Below are 22,404 nucleotides of genomic sequence, written 5' to 3' on the forward strand. Positions count from 1 at the left end.
AATGAACTATTAATATATAAAGGAATTTTCTCGTTCTACTATCTAAACTTTTTTCTTTACTTATGATGATGATTTTTGTTTTACAAATTATCAGAAAAATTATTATTTCTATTTAAGAATCATAGTTATATACTGGTTTATATATAAGACTTCAAGCAGTAAGGTTATGAATAAATCAAATTATTCCCACTGGGCATTAATGGAAAAATAATGGAAAGACCCAGAAGAATCAGCAAAGGAAGGAGCTTTAAGGAATAGGAGAAGTAACACAGATTTAACATAGGCAAAAATGTCACTCTAAGTTCATCTCAAGAATTCTTAGTCTATTTTCATGGGAATAATCTTCTAGCCTGTGTTTTGACACAATCAATAACCAACTTTCCAGATCATAAGTAACTCACTCACGGCAAGAAATGACAGAAGTGCCCATGGAAGAGTGAATAGCTCAATCTAAAGAGTAATTAAACATTTGTTAGTTTAGTCATTAAGTGTATTAAAATGATTTTATTGCAAGTGGGCCTTTCAAATATAAAACCAGTAAGACAAATACTCTATAATGACTAAGTGTTAACTCCATTGTATAAGTTAATAGTCAAAATACTAAATTCCACAAAACTATATACCATTATATATATATATATATATATATATATATATATATATACACATATATAGTCATAGAAATTAAAAATTATTTTTGCATTCTAAAAATGAGCCTAAGGTTTATATTTCCAGGGTTCATTTTATTCACAGCTCACTTTTCCTCCCAGCAGTAAAGCTTTAGCAAACTTTACGTTTCATTGCAACAAAAAGTTTCAATTATATTTCACAGATATTTAGATGTCTTAATACCTACCTGTCCTTCCCTTGAAAATTTAAAGGGTGGTTTGTGTTTAATAACACTTGTTGCAAGCCTGAGGAGTCCTGTAAGCCCATCATCTTCTATGTTACCATCTTGATGATCAAGGATCTCCCTGCTACAGAAAATACAAGCAAAACAAGATAGTTCACATGATAATGTCCTTTTTATCTCTCAACAATATAATTGTCAATTTTACAACAAATTTTACCTTCGAATACAGTCAGCCAAATGCCGTGCCAAAGCATCTAAGTCGAGGAGCGTTGTCTTAATACAAAGAGAAAATATAAAATTCAACTATGAATTTTTTATATTTAATAATTCAGATTAAAACATAAAAATATTTTCCTTTGAAGTAATAAGAATTTGGTTCTCCTAAATTCATTAAAATACCTATTAAATAACTCATATGTGATGTCAAAGTAATAATAATGATACCATTGTAAACACATCATTGACAGTACATCAATAAAGATACAATGGGCCCTGGCTGGTATGGCTGTTGGTTGGAGCATTGTCCCATACACCAAAAGGTAGTGGGTTCAATTCCCAGGCAGGGCACATACCCAGGTTTGTGAGTTCAATCCTCAGACAAGGTACATGATGGAGGCAACATATCAATGTTTCTCCCTCTCTCAAAAAATCAATGGGGGAAAAAAAAAATCCTCAAGTGAGGATTAACAAAACAAAACAAAAAAGGAATTCAGATGTAACTGTTTCTTAAAAAGAAGATCAAATACTACAGGGTATTTTAATTATAAAGTGTATATGTTGTACTTTCATCAAAATACATTAAAAAAAATCAGAGGAAATGTTTCCTAAATATTTAAATGTATTTTGTTTAAGTTGCTTCTCATTTTTTTCCTGAGATTTTAGTTTACTAAATTTATAAGAGAAAAAAAGTAAAAAAAAAACTTTATGTGGCAAATTTGTTTTTAAAATTCACTTGTTTTAAACATTTGTTTAGATGAAAATATTTTAGTGTACTAAAAGAAAATTAGCTGAGACCGGTTTGGCTCAGTGGATACAGTGTCGGCTGCGGACTGAGGGGCATGTGCCTTGGTTGCGGGCACATCCCCGGTGGGGGGTGTGCAGGAGGTGGCTGATCGATGATTCTCTCTCATCAATGTTTCTAACTCTCTATCCCTCTCCCTTCCTCTCTGTAAAAAAAAAATCAATAAAATACATATTTTTTTAAAAGAAAAAGAAAAAAGAAAAAAAAGAAAATTAGATCAGCAAACTCAAGTGTTTCTTTACCTTAAAACAACAATTTGAAATGCAATTTTATTTTATATTCAGAACTCCAAATCTACAAACTATTATAGAAAGCTATATTTAAATTTAAAGTCTAAATTTCACATTCTAAATAAGATTTTGCATCCAGAAATTTTACTCAAAAGAGACAGGAAACTACTTATATGTAGATACTAGATAAATCCATTTCAACAAAGATAAAAGTAAAAAGAAGAAAGGAATTAGAGCAGAACAGAAAGGTGGAAATCGAGTAGAAAAATTATAACATTTTCAACTTACTATTGATTAAAATGCTTAAAAAAGGACCTATAAAGTTATGAACAAATGTATACATAATTCATCTCTATTAACATGATAATGTAGTTTCCTGAACATACCTGACTAGCGTCCTTTATATGTATGTTGTCAACTAATTTGCACAACAACCAAAAATACTCTTTGCATCCAGGTTTTAACATTGGTTCTTCTTCATAATCATCTATCTATTAAAAAAATTTTAACTTTGTAAAATGATTTTTCAAAGGAAAACAACTTAAAATTACAATATATTTAAGAAACAGCCTATGAAAAGAATTAACTCCTAATACAAACTAAACAGTAATAGGAACGTAAAAAAATGAAGACAACACTCCTATTTTCTATAAAATTAGAATAAGAACATAATGAATGAGAAACTCAGAATAACATTACCCTCAAATTATTTAACAGTACAACCCTCTTGAAAAAGATATGAATGTAAAATACTAAATAATGTGATATAAATTAAGAATTCAATGAAAATGTGGGAATACAAGAAACCTACAGAACATGAGTATATATAAAGCTACACACATGCAATGGTCTATTATAACTTTGAAATCTGAAAAATAAAAAACATCATATTTCTTACATAGTCGATGATAGGTTAATATGGTGGAGAAAAAGTAAATCCTACAACACAACATATTTCTTGGAATAGTAAAATTTACTTACTAATGGGATCAGGATTTATTATGTGGTAGAGGTTTTTACAAGGCTAATATATACATTGGAAAGGGAAAGAAATAGGAAATTCAGAATATCCTAATAATAAAACCCTGAGTTACTAAATGAGATGGTAGCTACATTTATGAAGCTTCTGTCATTCAACTTACTAACACAGGCCCCAAAATATAGTAAGAACAAATATTATTTCCAAAACTGAATATCCATGAGATCCCCCCTAGAGCTGAAATAAAAACAAACAGATTCGCCGAAACCGGTTTGGCTCAGTGGATAGAGCGTCGGCCTGTGGACTGAAAGGTCCGGGGTTCGATTCTGGTCAAGGGCATGTACCTTGGTAGCGGGCACATCCCAAGTGGGGGGTGTGCAAGGGGCAGCTGATCGATATCTCTCTCTCATCGATGTTTCTGACTCTCTATCTCTCTCTTCCTCTCTGTAAAAAATCAATAAAATATATTTTAAAAAATAAATTAAAAACAAAAACAAAAAAACAAACAGATTCTACTCCTAGGTGTAACATGGTCACAATGCTGTCACTTTAAGAAGTATGTAACTATTATTGCCTTGGTAATAAACTATATGTAGTAAACAAGAACTCAAAATTACTGCAACAATATGATAATAAAATTGGGCAAAGGAAACTGCAAGAATAGAAACCGTTCCTGAACACAGTAAAATCTTACCCTGATAGGTTTAAGCGCTTGAGCATCAGGAAGAAATTTCAACAATGTTGAGGCGGCCAATAGCAGAAAAGAGCGATTGATTGAGTCACCTCCATCCAGCCCCGATAGGGATAACTTATAAAGACCATTGCAAGACTCATGACGGACTGCAGTCTAAATGAAAAAACAAGTTTCAAAAACAATCTGAGTTAGTATTAAACAGTTAATATTAGGGTTAATATGTTGGCAGAAATAACATTAGGTGACTTCTTTAGTAACATATTTTAACATGCAACGTTCTGATAAAATATTCTTGCATATAAATAATACATGATCAAATAAAGTAATATATATATATATATCAATATATATATATATATAGTAATATGTAAAAACATATGTGAGAAATCCTAAATATGGCCATTAAGTAAAACCAAATAAACACAATAATAGACAAATACAAAGGGGATTAAGGAGAAAATATACATATTAATTTATGTACAAGATTAAGTAACAGAATAAAAAAATTTCATAACAGGTAGCAATTTAGAAAACACTTAAACTAGAATATTTTGCATATTCTAAGGAACTTGCCCAAATGTCACAATGGTTCTTTGGGACAGAACCAGAACAAAAAACACATATTCATCAATTCAGAGTATAGTTTTATACAGTACTGTCTAAAAAAGATGTGATTGTAGTGGCTAAGTGATAGTAAGAGTGTGTTTCTACTATTTCATTTAGGAATATGGTGTAATATCAAAAATACAGTTAGTGAAAATTATACTGTCCTCCTCAGTGTCAATAATGGAATCAAAAGAAAATATATTTAACTTATTTTTAGTCTCTGTTGCATTTAAGATACACTCTAATTATAAAAAGAAAACAAAAAACAAGCAAAAACTTCTCTAAAACATTATAAATGACCACAATAAACGCTAAATGACCACAATTAACGCTCACTTGCCCTACCCTAGAAAAGAGCAATTTTTTTTTTAAAAAGCAAAATAACCTGTAAAGAAATATTTCAGAAAAAGACAAATGAGTGCTACTGATTATGTAACATTCACACTTAAGTATACATAGTTCAAAACATTCTAGATCTTTCAGATAATGTGATATATTTGTGGGATTATGTCCATTTAGGTGTTTTTTGTGTGTGTGTTTTTTTTTAAATTATCAACTAGAGGCCCAGTGCACGAATTCGTGCACAGATGGGGTATCTCAGCCTGGCCAGCGAACAGGGCCATGTTGCCCGTCCTGATCGGGGCTGCTGGCTGCTGGCCATCTGTGGAGGAACCATGGGAGAGCTCTAGGGCATGTCCGGTCCTCTTGCCTAGTCCCAATCGACCAGACCCCAGCATCAAGCTAACCTACATGTCATAGCATCTGGCCCCTTGGTCAACCGAATGGTCAACTCATCAGTCAAACACTTAGCCTGTTACGCTTTTATTATATAGGATATTAACAATATGAAAAAGTAAAGAGTAACTACTAATCTTCATTTTTATCTTACCTCAGGAATAAGGAGGGTCAATTTCTTTAGCCAATCTTGTAAATGATCACTATCAGCAAGGCTAGATTTCACTAAAGAACAGCAATGAGCCCAACTCACCAAGAGCCACATTGAATAATGTGAAACTATAGAAAAAGTAGGGGAAAAAATACAATTTTAAGGGGTACTGTAAAGAAAATAATGTTCATTAAAGATATATATAAATTTATATAGTTGTCTAAATTTTCACTTCTTAAAAATTAACTTTCTTGAATCCTTACCTTCATGTCTAGACCTGTGATCAGACTGAGCTTTCAAAACTCTGCAAGTAAAAACACACCACCACCAATTAAATTTAGTAATGAATTAAAAATAACTTAGTTAAAAGTATATACATCTTTTCCCCTAAAAAACATTAGATTTTAGAAAGCTACTTTTGTATTTTTCTATGACTCTTATCTTTTATTTTAAAATTCACTGTTAAATCTTATAGCAAACAAACGGATGTTCAGATTTAATAAAGTCTGAGTGAAACCAATATCGATTGAAATAAGTAAACCCTCAACAAATGTTCATGGTTGAGTTACTAAAGACAAAGATCACAATGATTTAGTCTAAACTTCAGACTCCTTAAAAAAAAAATCATACAGTGACATAAAATGACCTTCCTTTGACAAGAAAAAAATATTCTCAGAAGTACTAAATTAAATGATAGCAGGACAGAGAGTGAGACAGAGAGAAAAGAGTATCCAACCAGTTAATTAAAGTCTGTGAGCCAACTAACAACAGACTGCTCACATTCCTAAATGCATGAGGGAGCTTTGAAGCAACGCCTAGAGCAACCACCAGAAGCCATCACAATCTGCTTACACATGAACTTTCAGGACCGTAACTGCAACCAATCACAAGTAGTAAACATTTCTTCCTAAGGGACTATGCACCTATCCTAGAACTGCCCCCGCTTTACCTTCCTCCTTAACTTAGCCAATGTAAATTCTTTAAAGACAACTTACATATTTCTCCATAATATACAAAGAGCCCATCAACTCCAGAATGGGGGACATGTAGTCTACTCCATCTAGCCATCTGCTGCTGGTGGTTTAGACTTCATGCCTCAGGACTTAGTCCTTTTCTGGCTAGCATTCAGCTCAACAAACACTTTCCGAAAAACTTTCAGCCATGAAAGGTTCTGTTTGTTAATGCCAGTTTCTAGCATGAATAGTCAAAAGCAAATTACTAAAAAGTAGAGAAAGCTAATTTAACTTAATATAATTTCATCTTTATTTTCCCTAATACTTTCAAGTAACGTCAATGGAAAACGTATTACTTTGCCCGGCTAGTATAGCTCAGTGGTTTAGCATCAACCTATGGGACCTATGAACCAGGAGGTGATCATAGTTCAATTCCCAGGCAGGGCACATGCTCAGGTTTGGGCTGGATCCCTAGTATGGGACATGCAGGAGGCAGCCGATCAATGATTCTCTCTCATAATTGATGTTTCAATCTCTCTATTCCTCTCCTTTATCAAAAAAAAAAAAAAAATATTTAAAAAGAAAATGGATTACTTCAGTTTCAAGAAAACTAATTAAAATTTTTATTTTAACAAGATTAAATATAGAATATTTGCCTTATAAACTTTTAAAAAGTCACGAATCTTGAGCATTCTCACTTCATTATAAATTCACAGAATACCTTTCAAAATCCCCAAAAGCAAGGCTCACCATTATTACTGATTTAAAGGAAAAGGTACTAAGAAGTAAAAACTTTAGAAGTCAAGTATCAATATTAAACATACTACAAACATATTGGTATGTTAACTTTATCAGAGTAGCTTACCCACCAATGTTTTAAATTTGAAGCATTAAATTATTTTTTATAATACAAGCGAAAAGTGTTCTGCTTTAATTGATGTAAACCTCCTAGCACCTTATGAATGGAGGGTTAGAGCCTATGAAAAGATAACGGTGCAGAAACAGGAACTGAGAAATCCACAGGGATGAAGTGTAGGAGTGGGTAGTGGGCAAGAGCTCAATTGCAAAGATTGGAAGTACTGGTCCTGGCTGGGTAGCTCAGTTGGGTAGAGTATCATCCAAATTCACCAAGGTTGTGGGTTTGGTCCCTAGCTAGACAAGGCACATACTAGCAACCAATACTGCATAAATAAATAGAACAACAAATTGATGTCTCTCTCTAAAGTAAAATAAAAATGGAACTCCTATAATGAAAACAAGAATTGCCACAGAGAGAACCAGCAGGAACACCTGGTATCAAATCTGCATATTTATTTTTCATTGCATAAGGTTAACAGAGTCAAGTGAACAAAAAGTATACTAAAGTAGTCATTGAATTGCCTTAATTCACTGTATTGTAGTGTGTAGATATTGAGGTACAGTGTGTTAGAGGATAAGAAGGAAGAGTTAAATATTTAGCTGAAAGTAATTGGTGGTTAGGGTATAAAATGTATTTTATCATATTAATCAAAGACATGTTACAGCATTTTCTTCATTTCCCCATGTTACCCATTCATAACATTTATAAACTATGAGGTAAGGTACCTACCACTGAAAAGATAATGATGAGCAAAATCAGATTTAGTTTATATAGTACTTACCCCCAATCTAATGTGGTACAGGAGATACTGATCAAGGAATGAATGTGAATTAAAATGGGACAGACACTAAAGAAAAGTACATTAAGAAAGAATTTTAGGCCCTGGCCAATGTGGCTCAGTTAGTTGGAGCATGGTCCCATATACCAAAGGCAGCAGGTTTCATTCTTGGTCAGGGCACATACCTAGGTTGTGGGTTCAATCCACTATAGGGGTGTGTACAGGTGTCATAACCAATCAGAGTCAGTCAGTGTCCCTCTTCCTCTCTCTCTCTCTCTCTCTCTCTCTCTCTCTCTCTCTCTCTCTCTCTCTTTCCTCCCCCGCCTTTCTCTCCACTCCCCATGTATTTAGTCAGCAAATACAATATTTTAATTTGGGGGGGGGAGGGGGATTTGTACATTTAAAACAAAATTTTCCAACATAGCTCCAATACATGGGATCATATTATATGTTTTAACTATATTCTTATAAACACATTTAGAGCTCTAGTCAGAGGGCAGAGAAGCAAGGAAACACTGTTAGCAATGAGTAGGCCAAGCACCCATATTTTTGAAGTTCCCTACCAACTTTAAGGCTTTTTAAAGAAAATGGCTGATTCTAGAACTGAGGCAGGGAAACTACAAGCCAGGAAGATCTTATAGTATCAGGGATAAAAAGGATTCTTCTCCTCCACACAAAATAATATATGTCAAAAGACACATCAACAAGCCTGACAAGGCCTACTCAGGTATAATTTTACTAAAGAGAATAGTAATAGTAACGAATTATAATATGTTGAATAAGAAAAATCCAAACTGGTAATCAATAAATAAAAGGAAAGAAGAGAAAGCACTTCCTCACAATAAAATGTCAATTAATAAACATAAAAGGAATGTTAAGAGTTAGAAAAACTGTTTGTAAATATATTTTAACTTTTAATCCTTACCCTAGGAATAAAAGTTTAAAAAAATATATAGGATATGCTTTTTTATTGGTTTTAGAAAGAGAAAGAATAGAGGAAGAAAGAAGGGGGAGAGAGGGGAAGAGATGGGAGGGGAGGGACAGAGAGAGCGAGCACGAACGTGCGCGCGCTCGGTCACCTCTCAAGTGTACCCCAAGTGGGAATTGAACCCACAATCTAGGTATGTATTCTGACCACAAATTAAACCCACAATCTTTTGGTGTATAGGAAAATACTTCAACCAACTGAGCCACCTGGCGAGGGCTATACTAATATTTTTAATTCAGGCAAGAATCATTACTGAATGCTAATAAATAAATAAACGAAAATTTTATTAGGAGCTGGAAATTTAAGCAATTGCAAAATATCTTCCCACAGTATACTTTTAATTACAAAGAAAAAAATCAGAAACATTGTAGAAAAACCTAAAGGAAACTAGATCAATCAATCAAAATTAATACCACTAACAATGGACATACTGACATCACCAGGATGCACTAGTGAAGATTATTATTCATGGAGTATTCCTGCTAAAATATATCATCTGAATCTAACCATGAGGAACAGTCAGGAAAACCTAGATTGAAAGGTGCATTATAAAATTTCAATATCATCAAAGAAAGGCTAAGAAAGTATCAGTGATTAAAGAAAATGAAATAAATATGACAACTAAATGCAACAGTAGTACATAGTTCTAATGAGAAGTACCAACTGTATATTAGATAATATTTTCTAAACTTATTTTACACTAGTAGTTAAGAAAAGGTCCTTGGTCTAAGAATGAAAGTATTTATGAGTAAACTAAAAGCCCAGTGTGTGAAATTGCATGGCCCCACCCACCAGCCCGCCTTGCTGTGATCTGAGCCTGTGGGCCACACTGCATAAGTGGCTCTCAGGCCAGGGGGAGGGACCGAAAGGTGCTACATGCACCTCCTGGTGACCAGTCTTTGGTTGTTACTGTTATGACAACTTGCTTTTTATAATATAGACTACAGGCCCAGTGCACAAAATTCGTGCATGAAAGGGGACGGGGAGGTGGAGGGGGAGGACGGGGGTTCCTCAACCCGGCCTGCACCCTCTTAAATCCGGGACCCTTTGGGGGTTGCTCAACTACCTCTCACAATCTGAGACCACTGGCTCCTAATTGCTCTCCTGCTTGTCTGCCTGATCACCCCTAACTACTTTTGCCAGGCCTGCCTGATCGCCCCTAACTGCTACCCTACAGGCCTGATCACCTCTAACTGCTCCCATGCTGGTCTGATCACCCCTAACCGCCTCTGCCTTACCACACAAATGGGACCCAGGATTCCCTTCTCCAACCAGTTGCAGGCACCCAGGACCCACAGGCACCTAGGACCTGGGCTTCCCTCCCTCTGGCTGGCTGCAGGCACCCAGGACTGGAGCTGGCTTTGCCCAGGGCAGCCACAGCCACAGGGGACTGCAGGGCAGGTGGCTTGTCTCTCTCCCAGACGAAAGGCTGGCTGGTCCCCATTCCTCTAGTGAACTACTCTCAAAGATTCAGAATAATATGTAAATGAATGTGTTCACACAGACACACACTGATAAACACACTCATGATTTTGTGATAAAATTGGCAAAATGTTGATAATACGCAAATCTAAATAAACAGTATGGGAGTTCATAAAAACACCCTAAAATTTTTCTAAATGTTAAATGTTTTCAAAATAAAGCTTTAAAACATTATATTCTTACCACAAATGCATTCATAAATTATGTTAAAAAAAAAATCATACCTAGGAGCCAGATTATCATAGGTATAAGCAACAGACATAAGTCGTTGAATCAAGCCGGTTCCTTGCACAAGAACAAGAAATACCTTTAAAACAAAACCAAAAATTTTTTAAAAACATCTTTTAAATACACTAAACAAAAACAAAAACAAAACAAAAAAACACCATACAACTGCATTTTTAACCTAAGACTCCAAATTATGTTAAACTTTTTTTATGACAAGAAGTATCTTAGAATGGCCATTTGAAAATATTGTAAAAATATCAAATATTAGAAAACCAGCAACTGCCGAAACCGGTTTGGCTCAGCGGTAGAGCGTCGGTCTGCGGACTGAAAGGTCCCAGGTTCAATTCCAGTCAAGGGCATGTACGATGGTTGCGGGCACATCCCCGGTAGGGGGTGTGCAAGAGGCAGCTGGTTGATGTTTCTCTCTCGTCGACGTTTCTAGCTCTCTATCTCTCTCCCTTTCTCTCTGTAAAAAATCAATAAAATATATTTTTTTAAAAAAAAGAAAGAAAACCAGCAACTTTAACAAGAATCATTCAAAATTTAGAAATACACAAGTAAAACTGTTTTTTATATTTGCTCCATAGATTATCTGCATGTCAGAGAAAAATAATATATATCACAGTGGTGGATTTTTGTGGCATAGGTGAAGAATTAAACATTTTCTACTCTTGAAACAAGAAAAAAGGAGTTAAGCAACAGAAGATTCCTCAACAATCCTGAAATGAACATAGAAAGGCAATATAATACACCAGGGATATACAGCATGGATTTTAGATTAAAAATTCTGAGGTTCAATGTTGAGTTTGCTGACTTTCAAGCTGCCTTGACTCTAATAAATACTTTTAGCTCTTCATCCATATAATAGGAAAAAAATAATAATTTGCTAACTTCATTAAAAAATTATTCAATCTCGCCGAAACCGGTTTAGCTCAGTGGTAGAGCGTCGGTCTGCGGACTGAAAGGTCCCAGGTTCGATTCCGGTCAAGGGCATGTACATTGGTTGTGAGCACATCCCCAGTAGGGGGTGTGCAGGAGGCAGCTGGTCGATGTTTCTCTCTCATCGACGTTTCTAGCTCTCTATTCCTCTCTCCTCCTCTCTGTAAAAAATCAATAAAACATATTTTTAAAAAAATGAACAATAATAAGCCCATTGTATAGTAAGCTCATTTAAAAAAAATTATTCAATCTCTTCTGAAGGTCAGAGCTCATTCTGGGCACTTATTTTATAAGACACTGTTTCCATCCTGGAGATGTTAAACATTACAGCAGATAACATAGAGAGCACTGTAACACAAGTGTGTGTGTGTGTGTGTGTGTGTGTGTGTGTGTATATATATATATGTCAAATATGCAAAACCTGTCCCTGGCAAAATCAGGAAAGCTTTAAGAAAACTATGTTTAGGTAGGAATATGAAAGTTCAATCTGGAATTTCAACCATCGTAAAGGCTATCAAAGAGAACAAATACAAAGAATCTCTTACTATCTACAGTGTACTAAAATTGGATGGCTTTGTCTCCAGAATTAGTGTAACAAGAATGTTTGTCCCCAAACAGCTTAGATTTACACACTAAGTTCTAATTATTACGGTAAAATGCATATAGTATGTACCTTTTGTAAACTACGGAAACCTAACCCTGGCATGTGCATAGAAAAAAAAAAAAAAAAAAAAAAAAAAAACGCTAAAAAATAATGCTATTAATGGCTGTCACCTATGACTAAGGAGTTCACTTGTATATTCAGAACTATTTTCACTAAGAATGTAATTTCATGTATTTTTTAAAAAACAAGCCAATTTTTACAGGCTAGGTGTAAGTGGCCAAAGTGGGATAAAGGAAAACATCTATAATAGTGTCAACAATAAAAGGTACAAAAATAAAAAACAAGCCAATTTTTTAAATTCTACATGTATACCTATATTTATATATTATTAATATCTCAAGAGGAAATCACTACTAAGTGTCAAAAGCATTTAAATTATTTAGTGAGTTGATGGGAAAAAGCACATTCAATATGAGCTTTTTATATTATAACCTGGAAATATTAGCATAGACCATTTTTCCCATTTAACTCTGGAATGCTAACATTGATCATTTTCCCCTTTTAATCTCGCCAAATTCCAGGGAAATATGCTTTATGTTTCCATTTATACCAGCAGTTTCCAACCTATAACCACCACAATATTTTTCTATCAGTAACAAACTCATTATTCTTTTTTCTTGGGCAGGTACAAAATGAGGCACTGGTCACAAAAAGTTACAAAATGAGAAACAGATTTCACTAAAAACTCATCTTCATCTCTTCCCCACTTCCCAGACCACTGGTGAAAACATTGGAAAGGCAAATATATTATCATGTGAACAAAAATAATTCTACTTTTACTGCTGGTTATTGTGCCATTTTCTTCAGCTCTACCCATTTTATATACATGCTCTGCAATCCTAGGGTTGGTACATAACAAATCAAATTCTTCCTTGCCAGATGACTTCCAATTAAGTTCTGTCAATCTGAGACACTATAAATTATTTTCTTGTGGGATTTTATTTTTAGCACTGCTCCAGAGTATTTCACCCAGAAAAGGCAGTTGGTTTTAGAAGTAGTAGCATAACCCTTTTCTCGAGAGGCCTAAACCCCAGTTCAACAGTATTTTTATTCGATAAGCTGATTTCTGAAAAGCCCCAACCTCCCATGTGTTCTGAAAACACGATGAGCAGTAAATGGTTACTTCTCTAGATTATCTCAACAGTTCTCTTTTGTATGTTCAATCCTCAAACTCATACAAATAAAACCAATTCTCTATTTAAATTTCCTGTTGAAAAATCTAATGTGGTTTGCTTTCCTGAATGGAGCCTAATACACTCGGTATATTTACTACTGAATACAAATAATAAACTCAATCCTACAGTTAGATAACATTAAAATGCCATAAAACTCATTCCTGCATTTTGGATGATGAACAGCATAATTACTTCTGCATTAAAATAAAGGCATCAGCCCAAACCGGTTTGGCTCAGTGGTAGAGAGTCAGTCTGCGGACTGAAAGGTCCCAGGTTCAATTCCGGTCAGGGGCATGTACGTTGGTTGCAGACACATCCCCGGTGGGAGGTGTGCAAGAGGCAGCTGGTCGATGTTTCTCTCTCATCGACGTTTCTAGCTCTCTCTCTCCCTTCCTCTCTGTAAAAAATCAATAAAATATATTTTTTAAAAATAATAATAAATAAATAAAAGCATCACTTCAAATGGGAAGTCATACTGTGGTATTGTAGAATAGCATTTCTTATGCATTAGTGTTTTACACCATTTTGTTAAAACAAAAATACATAAGCTCTCTTAAAACATAAATAGAACTCATTACAACAATTTAATGATAACTTGTGAACTTTACCTCTGTTAATCTTGGTATATGAAGACCTTTGGCATGATCACCAGCGGCCTTTCTTGATTTGCCAGGCCAAGTTCTTTTCCTATGGCTTTCTGCTATACCAGACCAGGCAAAGACATCATGATAAGCTAAATCCAAATCAGACGGATCTACTGCAAACTGGCATATTAACTTCAGCAAGCAAGCAAGACAGTCAAGCTGCCACTGTGGGTAAAAAAAAAAAATGTCATTTCCCTATTTTAATTAACGTAATATGGCTACTATAAAACTTAAAATGAAAGGCTAGAGAATAAAAATAATTATATCTAGTAGTTAATCCATGTGCTACAGAATGTTGCTAAGCATTTATTATGGTCAGTAACAATCCAATCTTATAAAATTGAAGAAAAATTATCAAAACACTAAGAGGTTGCATGTAATGAAATGGAAATGACACATTTCTATCATGAACACATCATATAAATGTATATAACAGAGAGAGAGAGGTTTAAAAAAAAAATACCATGACAGCATTTCGGAGGCAGTGATATCTGAACAAAGATGCTGATGCTGACCTGAAAGACACCACTGGAAGGAGTGCTGAATGTGATTCCTTTAAGGCTAGCAGGGCTCCATAAATTTAAGAAAATGGTGTTTGTTTATAGATTAAAGTACCTTATACATGTACTGTATATAAGAAAGGTTAAAACAGGGAATTATTTGGGGGTCTGGAATGGATTAATTCAATTTACATTCTTTATAATGGAAAAACATGATTCAGATTTTAACAAATCGCTTCTTGAAAAGCCTTCCGGCATGAATTAAGTTCAAGCACAGAGGTTCCACTGTACACTACTCAAACTGTACTATAATTTTTAAAACAGTTAAACAACTAACAAGTTGTTTCTCAAACAAGTTGCATATACTCTAATATTTTGGGGCTAGCAATTCTCAATAGCTTTAGAATATAATTCAACTGAAAATGTTACATTTCTATATGTAAATTTAAAATAAAAAATATTTTTGGTAAAATACTGTTTAGTGTAATATTTCTTACTGACTTAAAGCTTTACTTAAAAATATTTTTAAAGTAAAACACTTCCTTGAAATGAATTAATAAGACTATCACTTATGTTCAAGATGAGAGTTTCAGAGCTTTCGCTTTAATAGTCCTTTTCTTCCTACTTTCCTAACACCAGTGCCAAGTGGTATATCTATTCCAATATACTCGAAACATAGCAACCCCACATAACTGGTTTTCAGAAAGGTACCAAGAAATTTCAGTGAGGAAAGAATAGTCTTTTCAACAAATGGTGCTAGAAAAATTGGATAGCCATAAAAAAATTAAATAAAACAAAAAACTTCATCCTCACTCCACATATATAAAAGTTAGTTTTAAATGCATCACAGACTTAAATGTGAAAGATAACTGTGAAACTTACAGGGGGGGGAGGAGAAAATCTTTGTGATCTTAAAACATGAATTTCTTATAGGGATACAAAAACTATTAGATTAAAAACTGCTTAAAAAACATAAATGTTTATGTATGTAAGCTACAGACTGAGTGAAAATATTTCTACGACAGTAGTCCCTTCCCTTATTCACAGTTTCATTTTCAGAGGTTCCAATTGCCCATGGTCAACAAACAGTCTGAAAATATCATATGGAAAATTCCAGAAATAAACAACTCATAAATTTTAGATTGTGTGCTGTTCTGAATAGTGTGATAAATCTCCTGCTGTGTAGTTCTGTCCTGCCCGGGACATGAATCACCCCTTTGTCCAGTGGGTCCACACTGCATACACTATTCAATCAATAATCACTAAGCAGAGCTGGCTCAGTATCACAGTGCTTGTATTCAAGTATCTCTTATCCACTGTGCAAGAGAGGTGATGCTGCCAATATATGTCAAAAAATTGGATAACTTGGACAAAATTTTTAGAAACGCAAAACTCATTCATAAAGAAATTAAAAATCTGCCGAAGCCGGTTTGGCTCAGTGGTAGAGCGTCAGTCTGCGGATTGAAAGGTCCCGGGTTCGATTCCGGTCAAGGGTATGTACATTGGTTGCGGGCACGTCACCGGTGGGGGATGTGCAAGAGGCAGCTGGTCGATGTCGATGTTTCTCTCTCATCAAAGTTTCTAGCTCTCTATCTCTCTCCCTTCTTCTCTGTAAAAAAATCAATAAAATATATATTTTTTTAAAAATTAAAAATCTGAATAATGCTCTCCACATTGAAAAGACAAGTAACATAATTTCATTCATATATGGAATCTAATGAATAAAATGAACTAATAAGCAAAATTGAGACAGACTCATAGATAAAGTGTAGCTGATACTTGGGGAGGAGTAGATGGGGGGGGAGGGATACATTGGTGAAGGAGGTATGGATTGAGCAAAAGGAAAAAATAGAGTGAAAAAAACTCAAGGATATGAACAGAGTGGTGACTGCTAGGGAGGGGGGTGGAGGAGGGTTTAGATGATAAATGGTGATGTATGGACGACTTGACTTGGGGTGGTGCACACACAGTACAATATATAGATGAGGCGTTATAGTGCAATTGAAACCTGTATAATTTGTTAACCAGTATCACCCCAATAAATTCAATAAAAAGGACAAAAATGCAGATCATAAAATGTCAATGTAAATGAAAAAATTATAAAATATTAAAATAAAATTATTTCTAAGACCATTTAATGGGGAAAGGACAGTCTTTTCAAGAAATGCAGGGAAACCTGGATGTCTATTCGAAAAAGATTAAAGTTGAACCCTTACCTAATACATATACAACAATTAATTCAAAATGAATAAAAAACCTAAAATATAAAATTCTTGAAAGAAAATATAGGACAAAAGCTTCAGGACATTGAATTTGGCAATGATTTCTTGAGTAGGCCAACAAAGCCACAAAATACTACTACATACTCACTAGAATGGCTGAAATTAAAAAGACTATACCAAATATTGATGAGAATGTGCAACAAATGCATGGTTCAAACTCCTTTGGAAACAGTTTGGCAGCTTGTTATAAAGTAATCTTACCATCCACTTCTTAGCAATTTCTTTACTTGGCATTTACCCAAGAGAAACAAAAACATATGTACCCCTTAGACTTGCATATGAATGCTTAGTATATATCAGCTTTTTTTGTAATAGCCCAAAACTGGAAGCTCAAATGTCCATTAATAGGTGAGTGCATACTGAAAGTAGTAGTATACATATGCAATGGTTCTCTTCTGAGCAATAAAAACCAAACTAACAATACATGCAACATTTACCAATTTCCACATACATTTAATGAAAGGAGCCAGATCCAGAACAGCATATATCATTATTATTCCATTTACATTAAATTCTATAAAATACAAATGTAATCTATACAATAGAAAGCAGGTCAGTGGTTGGCTGGGAGATACGGATTATAAAAGGGGAGGATGGAGGGAGAATCCAAGATGGCTGCTAGGGTAGGCACCTAGCCGCAGCTGCACGCAACAATTTCAATAAGATACAACTAAAATATAAAATGGACATTACCCAGAACTACAGGAAAGTCGACTGACTGGAAATTCTACAACAAGAAGCAAGGAGAAAACCAGAAGGAAGCGCGGAGGAGCTGTAAAAGCCCAAGGTACGGAGACACGCGGAGCGCGGAGAGGACTGAGCCGGAGAGGAGGGAGGCTGAGTGCCTGGCTGGCGTTCCCTAGCGGGAAGGAGATAAACACTCCGACTGTGCTGGGCCCCCAACTGCTCTGAACCCCCATTCTAGGCCAGACCCCGGGGACCCAGGCTCATCCAGAGGGAGCTGGGCTGTAAGGCGGGACCTGGGGAAGCGGTGAAAGGAGGTCCCGGAGGAGCGCACACTGCGCGCAGAGAAGGGCCGGCCGGCTGTGCCGTAGGAGGAGACAGGGGCTCCAGACTGCTCTGAACGCCACCTCCAACTCCACTTCCAACTGAACTGAACCCCAGTTTCGGGCCCATTGCGGGAGAGCATAGACAGTTTGGTAGCAGGCGAAAATCAAGGGCACCTTTCTCTCAGAGGTGCTTGCAACAAGTACTGAAGGACCCTGAATCTCAGGAGTCGCATAGGGCGGGGCTGACGGAAGCCAAGGCTGTAGGCTCCACCCTGAAACCCCGCCCCACCAGGAAAGCTGCCTGCGAAAATGCCTAAACCAAATAGATCACAAACGAAAGAAATGGAGGACAAAAAGCGACTGGATATAGAGTTCAAAACCACACTTATAAGGTTTTTCAAGAATCTCCTAGAAAAGGCCGATAAAATAAATGAGACCTATGAGGATATGAAAAGTGATCAACAAGAAATAAAGAATACATTGTCTGAAATAAAAAATATTATACAGAGTCCTAAAAACAGAATAGAAGATCGCAAGAATCAAGTCAAAGATTTGGAACATAAAGAGCCAGAAGACACTCCTCTGCAGAAGCTAGAAGGCAAGAGAATCCAGAAAATTGAAGATAATGTAAGAAACCTCTGGGACAACTTCAAACGATCCAACATCAGAATCATGGGGGTCCCAGAAGATGAGAGAGAGCAAGATATCGAAAACATACTGAAAGAAATAGTGACAGAAAACTTCCCCCACCTGGGGAAAGAATTGGACTTACAAGTCCAGGAAGCACACAGAACTCCAAATAAGAGGAATCCAAAGAGGACCACACCAAGACAAATCATAATTAAGATTCCAAGAGCAAAGGACAAAGAGAGAATATTAAAAGCAGCAAGAGCTAAGCAGGTGGTTACGTATAAAGGAGCACCTATACGATTGTCAGCTGATTTCTCAACAGAAACCATGCAGGCCAGACGGGAATGGCAAGAAATATTCAAGGTGATGAATAGCAAGAACCTACAGCCAAAAATACTCTACCCAGCAAAGCTATCACTCAGAATCGAAGGTCAGATAAAGAGCTTCACTAATAAAAAAAAAGCTAAAGGAGTTCATCACCACCAAACCAGAATTATATGAATTGCTGAAGGGGGTTCTTTCAGAAGAGAAAGTAAATAAAGATAAAAATTATGAACAACAAATACGTAACTATCAACAAGTGAATCTAAAAACCAAGGAAATTAAAAAAAAAAAATCTGATGAACAATATTAACTGTTGAATATAATAGAATCAGAGGTATGGAAGGGGAGTGAACTGACGATTCTTGGGGAAAAGAGGAGAGGGGAATGTGGGAAGAGACTGAACATAAACTGTGCACCTATGGAAGAGGACAATGGGGAGTGGGGAAAGGGCAGAGGGTGGGGTGGGAAGTGGGGGGAAAGGAACACTTGTAATAATATGAACAATAAAAATTTATTTAAAAAAAAAAAAAAAGGGGAGGATGGAACTTCTGAGGTAGTAGAAATATTCTATATCTCAATTGTGTTGGAGGATTACACCAAGTATACACATTTTTTAAAACTTAATACTTCGTAAATAAGCACATTACTTAACTGCATCTAAAGTACACTCAACAACTTCGTAAGACATATAAAACTTAAAGTGGATCAAAGACCTAAATTTAAAAGCTAAAAATGTAAAATACTGAAAACAAATAGACAACAATCTTCATAGCCTTGAATAATACATTACTTTCAAGGATGAATCTTGAAAACCATATGCTAAGTGAAAGAAACCAGTCACAAAGGACCATATCTATAATAATAAAAGTATAATATGCAAATCGACTGAACGGCTGAACAGCAGAACAACTGTCCGGACAACCTTCCTGATGAACCGGGGTGGCTATGAGGACCTACCCTTGTGTGAATTTCGTGCATTAGGTCTCTAGTATATAAAGAAAGATTTATGTGAAATGTCTACAACAGGCAAATCTATAAAGATAGCAGGTAGATTAGATTAGTGTTTGCCTAGGACTCAAACATGAGAAAAAATGAGGAGTGATTGCTAATGAGTATGGGATTTCTTTTGGGGGATGATGAAATTGTTCTGGAATTAGACAATGGTAATAGTTGCACCATTTTGTGAATATATGAAAAATCACTGATTTATACATTTTAAAATAATTTTATTGTACATTCGTTATATCTCAATTAAATTTAACTTATAAGTATACTTCAGCTAAGTTCATTCTAAAAGAAAAAAAATCTGGTTAAGAAACAAGAATGATTCTGAATTATAACTATAATATATTAACAGAGATGCATTATAAATAGGGGATATTTCAGCTGACTTAAAGCAATCTGTCTCTTAGGCATGTTTGGCATCTCTGACATTGCTAGGCTATATGGCAGCAAATTTTTCGCATTTCATACAGTATCCAAACTTTCAAAGTAAACAAAAAAAAAAACCTTTGGCATAATTCCCTGCAATACAATTCAATACTAAGAATATTTTATAAACAAAATTCTTTCAAATGGCACATAACTACTCATTAAAGATTTTAGTTAAATACTCCAACTTTGGCAAAGAACTAAAAGACACCTTTTAACACTAAGAGATTAATGGAACAAGAAAGACATGAGAAACAATAAAACAAAACAAATATTTAAAATATAAGACATAGATATCAATATTTATTTAGTATAGGTATCTATTTTAATGAAATTATCTGTAGTAAAATGTGTAAAATTAAAATGTATTATTTTTCATTTTTAAGTATTGAAACAAGTGGTAAGATAGCAATGTTTTCCACCCTAGCTGATTTGGCTCAGTGGATTGAGTGTCGGCCTGCGGACTGAAGGATCCTGGGTTCGATTTCAGTCAAGGGCATATACCCAGGTTGCAGGCTCGATCCCCATGCAGGAGGCAGCCAATCCATGATTCTCTCTCATCACTGATGTTTCTATTTCTCATTCATTTTCCGTTCCTATCTGATATCAATAAAAATATATATATTTCTTAAAAAGACAGCAATGTTTTCTAAATGTACTTTCTTTTATTAAGCTTTTTTTCTTTCATTAAACTTTTAAAGTTAGTAGCATTTGATATTTAAAAAAAAACACCTGTCTCCTATGTTCTAAAATTATTCTAAAAAACAAATACTAAGAAATTATTATTTGAATATAATGTTTCATAATGCTACTCTGCTTTGTTGGAGGTCAGGTCCATTTGGTTTAAAAAACTGAAAAGAGTCTCTTCAAAAATTAAAAACATACACCAAGTTTTTTAAAAAAACACCCAAAGTTTAACTATATAAATATTAATATATAATGCATAAACCTAAAGAAAAAATATTTATGATTAGATATAATTCAGTCATTAATTTTAACATTTAAAATTTTTAAACAAAGTTGACATGGAAAACTCGTACTGCATAATTTCCTTATCAAACTCTATTTAAGAAAAAATAATTTCTACTATACTCCATACTATCTTGTCCGACAGTGATGTAGCAAAAGTTATACTTGCTAATGGGAAATGGAAATGCTCAAAATGCGATAACTATTGTAACTAGCTAACAGTGAATTTTCACTTACCACAGTCCAGGATTCCTGCTCTTTAGGCTCCAGAATTCCGGAATTAAAAATTTCTAATAACTGTTGAAGCCCTCCAGCAGCAACAAACTGTAAGCAATTGTGAGCGTAATGGTAAGAAAAAAGCAGCTACATAATGTAACAAAGAAATTTCTCTTTGACTTTAATAATCAAAATAATTTTTATACAAGTAACATACAGTCTACTTTCAAGAATTTTTAAAAGATTCTTGCAAAAGTCTACAACATCTACACTAATAAAAGAGAAAAATGCTAATTGACCGTACTTTCGCTATGCCACAGCCAATCAGAGTATGCAAATTAACCCAACAAGATGGAGATTAATTTGCATATGCAGGCTGGAGCTGTGTGAAGCCTGCAATTAGGGGAAGGGGGGCGGTGGAGGGAGCTATTGGAGTGATGCTCCAGACAGAAGCAAGGACTTGCTGGCTCTGGGAGGATCAGGAGCAGAGATGTGCTGGCTCCCGGGCAGTTATGGTGGAGAGTGGGGACTTGTTGGCTCCGGGGAGGCTGGGAGTGAAGCCAGGGGCCTATTCTTGCACGAATATCATGCAACAGGCTTCTAGTATCTTTATATTCCATTAACCATTTAATCCCAAACACTGGGATGTACTAACACAGTATTACAACGAAGGAACATGTAAGCGCTAAAATTAGGAGCTCCAAGGCATTAGTACATATTAGCTTATAGTGAATTCAAGTAATCTATATTTTTAAACTATCCTTTATTTTAATAGTAAATTAATTGAAAACCTATTAATTATGGTATTTACTTTTGGAAAATTAGAAATAAATTATTTTCATCATACTGTAAAACACATGATCCAACCTTGCAACTCCATGAATTTTTACTATTTTCCACTTGATCCTCACTTGAATCATCAGAATCTGGATAAAGATCACTGTAACTTCCCTAAGGGAAAAATAAGAATGAGAGAGAATGGCAAGAGAAAAAATTACTCTGGAATTAAAAGATAACATGCTCTGGAATTTTGCTCCAGAGAGAATACAAATATGTAATGATA

At 35.0% G+C, this 22,404-nt stretch overlaps 1 protein-coding gene across 5 annotated transcripts in view; it reads right to left on the reverse strand.

Annotated features, from left to right (window-relative positions):
- USP34 (ubiquitin specific peptidase 34) overlaps positions 1 to 22,404 on the reverse strand; it is a 179,950-nt gene that overhangs the window by 69,284 nt on the left and 88,262 nt on the right. For all 5 annotated transcript variants that reach the window (XM_084901048.1, XM_084901047.1, XM_084901045.1 and 2 more), the window contains 10 exons: positions 22,209 to 22,292; positions 21,363 to 21,449; positions 13,944 to 14,144; positions 10,554 to 10,636; positions 5,533 to 5,573; positions 5,273 to 5,397; positions 3,778 to 3,930; positions 2,491 to 2,595; positions 1,071 to 1,126; positions 857 to 977 (listed from right to left, as the gene is read on the reverse strand). In XM_084901048.1, the coding sequence (XP_084757174.1) occupies positions 857 to 977; positions 1,071 to 1,126; positions 2,491 to 2,595; positions 3,778 to 3,930; positions 5,273 to 5,397; positions 5,533 to 5,573; positions 10,554 to 10,636; positions 13,944 to 14,144; positions 21,363 to 21,449; positions 22,209 to 22,292 (1,056 nt within the window). The remainder of the gene's footprint in view (positions 1 to 856; positions 978 to 1,070; positions 1,127 to 2,490; positions 2,596 to 3,777; positions 3,931 to 5,272; positions 5,398 to 5,532; positions 5,574 to 10,553; positions 10,637 to 13,943; positions 14,145 to 21,362; positions 21,450 to 22,208; positions 22,293 to 22,404) is intronic.

The sequence above is a fragment of the Pipistrellus hanaki genome, assembly GCF_964339955.1.
Source record: "Pipistrellus hanaki genome assembly, chromosome: 12".
NCBI classification, from domain to species: Eukaryota; Metazoa; Chordata; class Mammalia; order Chiroptera; family Vespertilionidae; genus Pipistrellus; species Pipistrellus hanaki.